We start from the raw sequence: 13,588 nt of genomic DNA, 5'->3' as shown, positions 1-13,588 counted from the left end.
AGAAACTTTCTAATGCACCAAAGCTCATAACTCTCTAACTCGCACAACGGCGGCATTATATTAGCGTACACCACCTCCTATATTACACGTGTCCGCCGAGAAATCGCTCAGATCTTTGATTTCGCATGTAAGATAACAAGAATAAGACTTATATATTATTGGAGAAAGTTATCAGCTTCGGATGTTCACGAAAGTCCTGCGCTATTGGATAGAAGGTTTAAACTTTAGAAGGATTAAGAATTAGAGGAGAAGGTCCATAAGTAAATAGATGAAGCATTATCCTTAAAATGAGCTAAAAATAAAGATCGTGATACGTATAAGATGATAGGATGAAAGTGGGAATAAGGGGTGAATGGAGGACACGGATGACGATGAGGATGTTGTGACTTGGATTTTCATGAGACAATTAAGCATAGGTGGACGTGGAAATGTGCCGTCCGACGTCACCCACTACGCTCTCGAGACTTTGCGTCGGTGCATGTGCGTGAATTGGTTGTTCGCTTCCAGCTATCAAATCAACAGGATCCGGTCCCGCGTGCAAGGATGGCGGAACCGAGGGCCTCACTTCGGCGTTTCCTAGAATATCCCTTCGTCTCCTGGAGACAGTGCTTTCATCGCCAATTTTCACGGTGCTTAATACTGTACTGAACTCTCCGGGTCTTCTCCCTGAGACGTACAAAGTAACGACACTTGATTCTGCAGATGCAGCTGTCTTCTCTGTCGCCTTCTTCTCCTTTTTATCCTTACGATTGCTTCTGGACTTGGAGGTGCCATCGTAAGAATCATCCTCTTCCTCAGAGTACTCATAGCTATCTGGCCTATAATCGAAGTCAGCTGGTTGGTTTCTTCTCTCGACTTCTCCGGGCAATGTGTTGCTCTGAGTCAGAGGAGAAGCAGCAAATAGTGGGTCTGCCAGTGGATTTGGCTGCTGCTGCGATTGCGGCTGTTGAAGTAACAGTAGCAGCGAGTTAAGATTTGCTTGAGGAATGGCAGCTGTCGGTGTGACCACCACGGTATCCGTGATAAACTCTGTTGCTGTGACAACGTTGGTTGAAGTGTCCACTAAGGTCGTAAGGATCTCCTTACCTCGGAAGGTAAGTGGAATCACGGTACTCTGCTGCTTCGTTATTGTCGTTACGTAAGAAGTAGTGCGTGTGCTGTATTGTGTCGTAGGTGAAGCTTGAGACGTTCCCAAGGGATTCTGTTGACCCAGCTGGCCCAGTAACAGCTGTGATAAAAGAATATTCGCCAAAGGAGAGTTTCCAGGTATAGAAGGATGAATCGTCGAAACTATATTCTCTACTGAGTAAACCGTGCTTGGTACAATGACGGATTGTGAGGCTCTACGACCACCTAAGGTTGTCAGCGTGTGGGAGATTCTCGTTGTGGGAGTCTCGTGAAGCAAGAATCGAGTTATCTCGGTTTGACCTTGATTATTCGTGCCAGTTGCTTCACTTACGATTACCACTAATGGCCTACCATCACCACCCACGACAGTGCTATATTGCTCGGGTCCAAGAATCTCCGTGCTGGGACGCGCCGTTATGATGTTTCGTTGTTCGGTAACACCATTGCTTACTACAGGAATGGTCACATCCGTTGGGACGTAATGAGTGACTGTGATAGTACCATCGGTATCGGGATAAATAAGTGGGGACTCTCTGATGTTCTCGTAGGAGCCACGTCCTCTGTGATTCAATCTTCTGTTATTGTTGCTCCTGCCCGACGACCTTGAGGAGCCTCTAGAAGATCCTCGTCGAGAATCGGATCCGTTTCGTCCAGTCAATCTCAGTGACCTATTGCGATCTGTACTTTTAGATGGAGTTCTGGACCGTGAGGTGGTCGATGGTCGTTTGTATCCTGACCTATTTGTCGTAGATCCGTCCTTTTCTCTTAGAGTAAATTGCCGATTGCTGGCTGTTATGGGCGAGGGTTTGACTCTTGATGAATTGGTTCGTGGCCTTGACTGATTTTGCTGAGATACTTCAGCTGACTCTGAAGAGGATGACCGTGATGTAGTCAATGATCTACCACGGACACTGTATCTCGAGGTTGGTTTTGCATATGTTTTGGGGAACTCCTCCCTACTGGTAGAACTATCAATGATATCTGATCTTTCCTCGAATTTCGGAGTGGTGGAACGAAAGCGGTTCGTCAGTTGTCTTAATTGACTCGCCTGTCTACGAGTTCTCCTTGGTCTACCGAATGGCCTGATTTGCACCGGGGATACAAGGGATTTACCGGATCGCCGAGTAACGTTCGCGGTAGTCGTAGCCCTGTCTTCGTGTTCAGAACCCTCATAATCGTTATCAGAAATTTCTTCAACGGGATGATCTTCGATGTGACTTTCGTGCTTCTCTTCGCCTTCGACGTCTGGTCGCAGCGTAGTTTCTTCCACGGGTGTTTCTACTTGCTTTCTACCAAAAAGACTTCGTGGTGGAAAAAGACCTGTATTTCCTGTTCTCGTTCTGGAAGCTATTGGAGTCGGAACCCTATTGTTCGATCTGGCATTTGCGGCTCTATTGGGCACAGTTGGCGGCGTTTGTCTGTTTAGGTTGCCTGTTCTTCTTGGAGCAGTGGTTGTCGAAGGCCTAGGAGTCGTGCTAGGTCTGGTATTCAAAGGTCTCCTAAAACGTAGCAGTGGATTCGTCGATCTCCTTGAAGATTCGGTTGTTGTTTGGTACGGCGTAGTTTCTCCGGCATCTGTGAATTCAGTGAACGGAGTCTCTTCGGTGGTCAAGGTAGTGGTGGTGAATTCATTTGCATCATCTTCTTGATCTTCGTGCTTGGCAGTGCTTTGACCTCTAAGAAGGGTCGAAGATGGTCTGATTCCTGGACGATACCTGGAGGAAGCTACGGGAAATGCTGAACTAGATCCCCTGATAGAGCCTCGAGAGGATGATCCTCTGATAGACGTTGGTGTCCTTCTATTTCCTTGGAATACAGAAGAAGGAGCTATTCTTGCAGCTTGCCTACCCCTTGTACTTCCAGCAGACGCGGTATTAAGTACGCTTGAAGAGGTTACCGAACTCCTTCTACCTGAGAATCTTCTAGATCCAGATGGAGCGAGGGTTGAGGAATATGGTCCAACCGGTGATGTAACGCGACCTCTGGATGAGGCAAATCTGTTACTCTTGCCAGCTAATGTTGCTGTAATCGTCGGTGTTATATCAGTTCTGGTAATGGTTGTTGCACCTTGGGCTCCCTTTCGCTTTGGATTGAACGTTGGTCTATTTCGCGAGATGAAAGGCCTGATGACAGGTGTAAATGTCCTCTTTCTAGAAGAGAACGTCAATCTGGATTTCTTCTTGCCAAGACCACCTTCTTCGTCTTCCTCTTCACTCTCTTCACCTTCGTTCTCCTCTGATTCATCATCGGTCGAATCGGTAGAATGATCTTCCGACAGCGATGACTGAATGGCTGCAGGTGACGGAGAGATCGCTGGTACACCTGTTGCTTGGTTCGGTGGTATTGTCGAACTTGGCGATACTCCTTTTGTAGCAGTTTGAGCTACAAATGTGGATGTACTTTCGATGATTTGTGCGTAGCGTCCGTCAATACTAGTACCAATTACTTTGGATTGATAGAACGTCGTAGTACCATTATTTTCGATGTTGCCTTGAATAAGCCTGACTAGTCCAGTACGATGTCCATGAGGTGGAGGTAGAGTAGCTTTCCTTTCTTCGTCTATTTTCGTACTGGACGTACTCTCTATAACCTTAGCATACAGACCATCGATAAGAGTACCTATTTGCTTGGTTGTGAAATAAACCGTAGTAACCTCATCTGCATCGATAACGCTTCCTTTGTTCAAAGACAAGACTCCTGTCGGTAAAATAGGCGTAGCTACAGAGCTGGGAGATGGAGTAGATGTTTCCAATCTTGTTGAACTTTCCACAACCTGAGCATATAGCCCGTCTATGTAAGTTCCATACACGTCAGTTGCATAATGAGTAGTTGTACCATCCTGAACATTACTCGAGCGAATTGTAGAGATCAAACCAGTTTTCGGAACATCCTCGGTTTTCGAGGATCTTACAGATTTAGATTCGGTATCAAGAGCTTGAACTAATGGTGGTACACTTGTGCCAATAGCTCGGCCAGTCGCCTGTGGGGTTCCAGCTTCAGGCCTGGAAACACTCGTAACAGTTTCTAATCGGCTATTCAAAATTGTTTCATTTCCAATGTACGATGTCGTGAAATAAGTAAAAGTTGTGTAATACGTAGTCGGTTCGGGCAGAATTAATGATGTTTCCGCAGCACTATCTTCACTGGGACGTGTATTAATGCCATTCAACGTGGGTGTCTCCTGCGTTACTGCTTTTTCAGAAACTGCTCGATCCGCGGGTGTTACTTCGTTATCAGCGGTGGCCTTGGATTCTTTTTCTTCCACAAGCTCGTCATCGAATGGCGAGGATGACTGGGATGGTCTATACGTCATTATTACCCCCAATTGTACCGTTGGCGTTGCTGATACTCCAGGAGTTACTACATTGCTGATAGTTTCTTCTCGACTTGTTGTAACTGTATCACCACCTCTGTAGAAAGTAGTCCAATAAGTAAACGTAGTGAAGTAAGTTACTGGCAATGTACTTGTTTCTGCAAGTACTACAGCCGTTGGTCTTATTGTTTCAGTAGCTACATTAGTCACAGTTTCGAGACGGCTAACGACATTGGATTCTTCTCCTTTGTACATAGTTGTGAAATATGTAAATGTTGTGTAGCTCGTTTGTAAGAGAAGAGTAGGTGCAGGCTCAACGTCATGATGATTGGACTCTGATAATTCTTGGTCTTCTGGTACTGCATTACGCTTATCCATCACCTCTAAAACAGTACCACCACCAGAACTCGAGGTTGACACAACATCCGTTATCATCGATCCCAAGACCTCACCTTCAACCGGAGGATTGGGCGTTACTTGAACATTAAAGTCTCTATAAGAGTTCTCAGTATATCTGTCCTCAACAGTTGTGGGGTTGTCTGTCGTGGTTTCTATAAAATAGTCGGTAGTAGTTTCATAATCATCTTTCTCGGTTTGTACTTCTGGTTTTACTGGTTTTGCTTTTTTTGCCAATGAAAGAGCCTCTTCTTGAGACTTCTGCCGCTTGAGTGCTTCGAGATAAGCTAAAATTTCTGGTGGTACAGCACCCTTGCTTTCCTCAGATTTTGAATTAGACGTTACTGTATTTTGCGGCACTGGTAATACGGATGTTGGTTTAATGGTTTCAGTGACAATATTACTGAAAACCTCTGTTCTAGTTTCTATTTCAGTTTCGTCATCTACAAAGATTGTAGTAAAGTATGTATAAGTGGTGTAATAAGTTTTCACTTGCTCTTGGTATTCTTCTACCGATAAAGAAGGCGTTGGACTTGGTTCAATTTCGGTGTTAGATGAATCCGTTGTACCTTCAAGTCCATTTTCAGTAGTTGTAGGTTCAGTGGTGCCTCTAAATGATATTTCTTCATCGTTAGGAACAGTTGGAGTACCTTCCATTGTATCTGAAGGAAGTCGAGTAGTGACTGAAGGGAAAATCTGAGCAATCTTCGTAGGAGCAATAACGGCAGATTCTTCTTTATCGAAAAGTCTATCGTATTCCGATACACCGTTGGCTCCCACAGTTTGGGTAATAATGTTTGTCTCGACGACTTCTCTGCTAGAAACACTTGATGTGCTTTCTTGGAAGAAAGTTGTCAAATATGTATAAGTCGTGTATAATGTTTTAAATATAAGTTCGATTTCCTCATCTTGTTTAGTGGTCTGTTCTTCTTCGGGCTCTGCTTGGATCTGAACTTTCGGCCTGAATGCAGGTTTAGGAGAAACTGTAGCATGAAGAGTACTCTGGGTGGCACTTGGTAGAATCAATTCAGTTAGGTAACTGACTTCTGAAGAAATTACCTCTCTTGACTTAATGGAGGTTGTCGTTTGATCATTATCACCAGGAATGAAGAAAGTAGTGAAATAGGTGAAGGTTTTGTAAACCGTAGAGGGTAAAAGACGAGTAGCCAAAGATGTTTTCTGTGCATTGTCAGATTGATCTTGTCCCTTGTCGTTCTTGTTTTCTAAGTTATTCCTGTTTGCAAGGCCTTTAATGCTGCGTCCTTGAGGATCCACAGGCAAAATATCATTGGCAGTCTCATCATCCAACATTGGGATAGCAGACTCGGTTGTTCCTAAGACTTTTCTCGCGCTTTCCAATATGTCTTTCAGGGTCGTCAAAACGCTATCAGTTGTTTTCTCATAAGGGGTGGTTAGCTCGTTCATGGGAGACTCTTCAGTAGTAACAAATATTCTAGGCGTCGTACCGGTGGTTGTACCATCAGTTTCGTCTAAATCAAAATCATCAGATTCAGTTCCAGTCGTACTGTAATCAGACGTAGTGTCCTCAGTTCCGTAAGTCAAGGTTGACTCTTCGGGGAAGAAGTAAACGTTCGATGAAGTATGGATAATCTGGGCATAATTGGTGCCAATGAAGGTACCATAAATGGAACTCTTGTAATGAGTAGTAGTGCCATCCGAAGATGTAGTAGAATCTATAACTTTCAGTAAGCCAGTTGCTTTGACTGATCCAGTTTCAGGCACCCACAGTAGAGGATCGGTCGATCTACTAGAAGATTCAACTTCGACTTCTTCCGGCACACTGGACTGAATTCCACCGTTAATAGCATCTAGGAATTGATCCTTGGATTGACGAGGATTTTCGGTTTTCTGATGGCCGACGACGACGTTTGTTGGTTTTATTTTCAGTACAGCTACTCCATCGTCCGGTCTCAGCGTTGCGTCTCCTTTAATAGTCGTTGCTGGTCTACCAGCAGGTACTGGCGAAGTGCTTGGCGAGAAAACGATTACGGTATCACCAACAGTCGTTGTAAAATCAGCGAAACCGTGATAGGTCACCGTAGCAAAATTCTTAACATCTATCTTTTTCAAGGCAGAAGCTTTTGGTTGGAGCTTGAAGATTTTTGGTGCTCTTGGTCTGTAACTCTTTGGCTCCTCATCTAACGCATCAAAGCTGCTCGTCACGTATTCCTGCTTGACAGTGTACGTTGGTAAATTTTCTGCAGGCCGAACTTTGGCTGGTTTAAATCTCTGAACATTAGCATTCAACTCTCGCTTGTTGAATATATCGTTCTCTCTGGACAATTCATCCAAATTAGAAGTGGTTTTACTAGATGCTTCATTCTGATCTTCAGTAGAAGTTTCAATGTCTTCGTCCTTTTGAAGTACGTTTAGGTCTTTGATAGCTTTGATTGGAGCATTATCCAATGCCACACCGAGTTGCCAGTCATCTTTAGGTGCCCTCGACGGATACACCACATATGGACTGGTTGGGTCTGGTGAGGGTTCCTTGTCATAAAAGACGCGGCTCGATGTTGAGAGAATTCTCGCGTACAATCGACCATTGTCCAGGGTGGTTCCCACCACTTGAGTGGCGAACTCAGTGCTAGCACCGTCCTGCACAAACGTTCTAGCTGTTTTTGTTAGCAGGCCTATCGGAGGTGCAGACTTTCCCTGTTTAGCTGATACCAGAAGGACCGTCGTCACTCCTAATTGATTCAATATCAATAGATTGTTGATTCGTAAGACAAAATATTCGTACGAGATTCACCAAGGACAAACGTTATGCGTATTTATATCACGGCGTTCATTTGAATTTCGAAAGAAGAGCGTGTATTCAATCCGAGTGCATTGGGATGTATGAGGAATATTGTAGGATATTCATGGTTTGTCGTCGGGCAGAGTGGTAATGACGAGTAAAGGGTAGACGGTCGTAAATTCGCAAAATAAGAGAAATGCATGATTTCGTAGGAAATCACGTTTGAGCATTAAAGATGATTACAGGGGAAAATTTGTCGAGTCACGTCATTGGGCGGTTGAGCGTTAGATAGAGAGCGAGAAAGAGAGAGAGAGAGAGAGAGAAGCAAGAAACAGTTTTGATAAACGTGAAAAAAAAGAGCGGAACGCCGCCAGAGTTTTCGTGGCATCATTATTACGTATAAAGAGTGTTAAAAATGTTTTATCGTCGTGGTCATGTAAATTTGTCGTCAGAGAGACGGGGTGGCGGGCGGACGTTGGAGGCAGACGGCATCCAGTTGTTGAAGAATAGTTGTAGTAGGCGGGGAGGCAGACAGGAGCAGTAACAGAAACAGAAAAAAAGAGAGAGACGATCTTAGTAGACGAGCCTTCTTCTTTTCGTAGCCTCGGACACCTGCTTCGCAAGCTAAACGTGCCTCAACGTTAACGCATCGCGTTTTGCCGCTAACTTATATCGCCTTAGCGGTAAACGACCTGCTGTTCTAAGGATGAGAGGCTGACTCGAGAAAATGCGAGCAAAAAAGTCAAGGCGTTAGATCATTATATACACCTCAGAAACCCTGAAAATTGCAACCATTCTAATACAATCGATGACTCTCTGTGGGATACCATCGAGTTCCTCGATCGTTACAGCTGTAGCAAACTCGAAATATTAATACAAATCTGACATTAAAACATTTTCAGAGTTTCCGTAGTATTATTTTGATGAGGAGAGTCATTTAAAAAGAATTCTAGCCCAAGATACCTCGTAGAAAATAAACTATGTTTAGATATGGAGAAAATATATAAGTATTGTCCGTTTATAATACACGGCCGCACCTCGCGTCAACACGCACATGAAAATTTTAGTTTTCAGAATTCGAACGGCGTTTCAAGAGAGAGAAGAAAGATACAAAGAGACAGAGGCGAAGAACGAAGCAGAAAATAATGTCCGATTATAAGATTGCAGTTGAATAAAATGTACCATAAGAATAATTCAGTACAAACTATATAAATAATTCATACAGGAAGATGAATCATTTTTGTTGAACCTCTCACATAAGACTACATACATCCAGGGGGTAAAGATTTCTTTCCTCTTTACTCAACTGCAATTTCGGTGTGAGTGTATCTGTGTAATCGTGTAATGTTTACATGCAAGAATAAAATAGTGCAAGATACAAGATGCTGATTCTATGGACTCACCTTGGAGATTCCTTTCTATCCTAGAGGCCCTGATGTATTGGTCGGACAGTTCAACGTCTGCAAACAGGAGAATAAAGTAAGTATGCGATGCAGCTATAGCAAGAATTCTATGAATTATATATAGATTTTTCCGATGATTATATGCAGCAGGAAGATGGTTACCTAATGACTTGCTCGGAACAGGAAACGTTGGGTGGTGAAAGGAAATCTAAAGAAGAAAAAATAAAGGAGAGGAAGAAGTACAAAGGGCAAATTGTAGTGGTGAGTATTGTCGCTTGTATATATATATATATAATGTCGTTTAAATGCACGCTCGAAGACGCTCTATCAACTTTCAAATTGCGCTCGTGCCTTCCGTAATTCCGTTCCACATTTTCCAAGTCACGATGGTCGGTCCGCGATGGCGGGTCACGGAATCACGCGCGTTCTTGGCATCTTGCAGAAAAACCTGATGGATCACTGTCCGAGGAACGCCAATTCGCGAAACTTTTGCGCCAAGACCCGTTCGAGAACGCTCACCTCCAGACTGGTCCATGATAAAAAGCTCCCTCATACATAACTAGATCGCTGGGACGATTAATCCGTTTCCCGATAAGTAATCGTCACAATTTATCACCCATGCCGACGCAAGCAGCATTTTCACCATTCGTCAAAACGAAGTGTAATGGGTGCTGCATCGATATTAGGAGAAAATAAGGGGAAATTTTCAAAAATTTGCCTATTAATTTACGCATGCATGATTAGGGTAAAGTAAACACGAGAAGTTAAATTATTTTTTAAAGGTGGTTGCTGATTGCTGAGTATGTTAATGCGGAGGCTGAGAGAGCTCGCGAATGTGCGGTAACGTAAAAGGTACAGGTGAAGAGGAGTTGTTGATGGGATGGGACAAGACACGTGGTCGAAAGATGCTCATACTGGTTACGACGCGTGGAGACTAGCACGAGGAAAAGCAGTCGGTCAGATAACTGTACGTCGCGGCCTCCGGACGACATCTTCAGCTTCGTCGAGAGCACGGATCCTTCTTCTTGTTTACCTTACCATTACCCCTCTCCTGTGCACAAACTTTTTTCATGAATGGCGCGTGCGATTCTGCGCAATCGAAGATCTGCCACTTTTGTAATTATCGAACGGAATACACGACCGACATTCTCCTGGTCGGTAGGCGTACGCGATGATCCATTAATAACCACTACCCCCTTTTATTCTATTTTTCTTTGATATCTCGAGGCCACTTATTATTAGTACCGTGTGATATAGCGTAGGTAAAGAGACTCTTCGTGAGAAAAAATTTGTCAGCAGAATAAAACTGACTGATTCATGATCCCATATATATGTGGATGTATCAAGATTTTTTATTATCGATTTTCCAGTTTGATTTATTAGCGTTTATTGCGCACCGGTGCTATTCAATCCTGACCAACGCTACTATATTTAGAAGTGAACGGTCACCATACCGAAGCTCAGTCACCACCAAGTTGGGGGCTCATTCATCCTGGCCGATTTATCCAGTCGCTCAGCAGATTCGCGGAATTTAGATTGTCCTGAATGGTATCACCTGGTGACCTGGTCTGCCCTCCATAGTCGTCACACCGGCTTTACCTGATCTATAATCTCACAAAACTGAAGCCACTTTTTATTGTTTTAACGCTACTACATATACTGTGCACACATTTTATTCTGATTATTCCTTCTAATTCCTACTCTTTCTTGTACCGTTATCAGTTTTTTTATACTACTGTGTTTCAATTTACAAGTGAAACGATTATTTATCACTGTGACCAGCATTAACCAAAATTTCTCCAGTCTCTAATAATTTATTTCAATAAACTCGACTGACTCTCTCCATAAATTCAATCTATGGAAAGCAGTTAAAGACTTGTCATTGATTAGGGTGAGTAATTATTTCTCAGCACCTGTTTTATATATGAATCATTCGTTTATGTTGCAGGTTTGTCGATGGCGATTAATATATATACAGGGCTAAATATGGTGAATTTAAGATGAGAGAAGGGACGTATGAGTGGGAGCTCTTTTGTTGGAGACGCGCGAGCAGCTGTAAGATTGTTCAGCTGGCAAATACGATTTATTAGGGTATTTTGCAGGAATTCGCGCAAAAGCAAGTGACATCCGGTTCTCATTGGCTTCTTGTGGTTTCTTGGTAGCGGGCCAGTGGGGCCCGCGGTTCGAGGTCATTCATGTCTGCTGGGTCAGCCGGTCGACCTTCTTTCCATGGGCCAATCACGACCGGCCGTGATCTTGCGTTACTCAATAATCGATTGCATCGATCGAATAAATTTCGCGAGAGAGAAATCGGCTTTTCATGAGTCGCACGTATTTGGGCTTTTCTTATTATAACTTCTCGCTTGAATTTAGATATAGCATTTGCGATAGTTATGCGAGATGCGCCTTTATTACGTTACATTACGTGAAATTGATAAATGCTACGCGCCTCGCTTTGCTGATGTATTGAGTGAATTAGTCGAAATTGCATGGGCCGATTATGGAAATTAACGTGGAGAAAGTTATTCTGATGAGCCGAAATAGCCTTCCTCCTTATTGGAGAACAAATAAAAAAATTTACAAGGATTATCCTTTTTACATCTATGACGAATCATAACACGATTCTATTTTCTTTTATAAATTGTTTATTATAGAATAAGATAGTTTTATAGGTTAGAAATAAAAGAAGCTCGTTAAAGAGTAGATGTGATTTGCTTTGTCTGGTGGATATACTTTGTCAAGAGACGTATTTACTTAACAATCAACTTGTATAGAACTTAGTTGCAGGGAAGAAAATATATAAGTGCGAATAGACGACACTTTCGTCATTTGGTGGCCAATAAGGACCAAATACGGTCGCGGCAGTACTTAGGTGACCGGCTGCGAAACGTCATTGAGCAAGTGAGAGTAATCATCATTATTCTCGGTTTACCACATACGTGTATAACGCAGATTGCATTCCCAAGTGGTCGCAATACTTCGCCTATTATACGCCTAGTTAACTCAATCTCTGCATGCAACGCAAGAAATTAATTCTTCTGGCCCCTACTAAATTCTGATTTGGACAAATTGTTTCGGTACCCACAAAGCTTCGCTGTTTGTGGTTTTTTCCCATTAAAATACTTCTACGTGAACCGTATCTAAACATACTGGATACCCCAGCTAGTTATCACAGTGCGGAACGTTCTTCTGTTCCTTGCTTGTGCCCAAATTTGATCAGAAATATGATAATTCCTCTGGTAACCATTATATTGTTTCTGACAAATTGTAAAATGCGGAAAAATTACGGGTGCCTATTTAATGCCAACTAAAATTTATGAAGTCTGTCACGGTCATTTTATCCACGTAACATTTGGGTATATCGTTTATTTCACAATAACAATTTATCCTGTAGATGCTCGTATTTCTTGGGCTTCCTCTTGAACCAATTGCAACAATTTCTAAATAACTCATTAGCGAAAGGTTTATATAGCATTACGACAATAAGATTTCACGTGAAATGAATAAATTCACGGAGAATTATTCCGGAACACGTGCTATATCCGCTGTGAGTTTTTCTCGCAAGAACAGAAATCGTTCCAATTGAGTGAAAAAAGTATGGCAAAAACAGACGGTATAGATGAAGCAGCGTCCGTAAAATGTTCATGGCGATTGAAGAGTAAAGTAAAATACAGTGGTTTTTGAAGACTAACAAAGAGGGATTGCGATGCGAGAAATTATTGTCGTTGGGATGCTGGAGTGTTGGTATCCCTGTTACCGGTTCCCACGATCGAACACTTTCTCCCTCGAACCTGCTCCGTGCCGCACGGAACTTCGCGTTTGCAATTTCAGTACTATTACATGCAGTATCGATACGTTCTCCGCATCCATATAATACAGTCGACACGCGGTGCTAAAGATGCATATTCGACTCGTCAAGTTTTCTTCCCCACCATTCCAACTCGAACGTGTCACACGCGATTATTAATTAAGAATCATTTTTTTACGATTAACGTTTTATGATCGTTTATTCGTTATTAAATTACTACGTTCATATCATTATTAATGAAAGCACCTTTTTTAAATATACAGTCTCTCCCTCTCTCTCGACTAAGATTTAAATTGTTCTGATTAATACAGTCATACGATTGTTACTAATATTAATCGTTTTATTTTTATTATTTAATTAATGGTGAAGAAAGAACAATTTTGTTACGTATAAGGAGAGAATTGAGGATGGGGAGAGAGAAAAAGAGAAACGCATCCGAAAGAGGAACACGGATACGAGTTGGCCGCTTTTAACGGGATCTCAACTCCAGTCGGCCACTTCGAAGAAGCTGGAAGGACCTCCTTCTTCTCTTCTTTTCTTCTCTTCCTTTCTTCCTCTCTCTCTCTCCCTGTCCTCAAAGTCTCCAATGCACCTCGCGCTTAAAACAAATCTCAAATGTAATTGCGGCTTTGTCCTAAAACACTATTGTTCTCTCCTCCCTTTACAGCTTTCTCCTGCAAGTGAACACATTGAGATGAACTTGTAAACTTTTGCATTTAAAATCACCATTCCTCTCCTGGATGCTGAGGAAATTATATATCCCCACTCTTTACACAAAATTT

The 13,588-nt window shown here is 42.7% G+C and overlaps 1 protein-coding gene across 1 annotated transcript; it reads right to left on the bottom strand.

Moving 5' to 3' along the window:
* Positions 1-406: 406 nt before the first annotated feature.
* Positions 407-8,867, bottom strand: LOC136784517 (mucin-22). Its single transcript, XM_066745215.1, has 3 exons — positions 8,819-8,867; positions 8,423-8,446; positions 407-7,545 (listed from the first exon to the last, which is right to left on the bottom strand). The coding sequence occupies exons 1-3, from the start codon at positions 8,865-8,867 to the stop codon at positions 407-409; spliced, it is 7,212 nt and encodes a 2,403-aa protein (XP_066601312.1).
* Between the last annotated feature and the right edge of the window lie 4,721 nt (positions 8,868-13,588).

Source organism: Prorops nasuta, unplaced genomic scaffold (assembly GCF_024137725.1).
Source record: "Prorops nasuta isolate Cenicafe-Biocafe unplaced genomic scaffold, Cenicafe_Pnas_1.2 PNAS00003, whole genome shotgun sequence".
Taxonomy (NCBI): domain Eukaryota; kingdom Metazoa; phylum Arthropoda; class Insecta; order Hymenoptera; family Bethylidae; genus Prorops; species Prorops nasuta.
The sequence above is the reverse complement of the archived record's forward strand: the minus strand, read 5'-3'. Positions and strand labels throughout refer to the sequence as shown.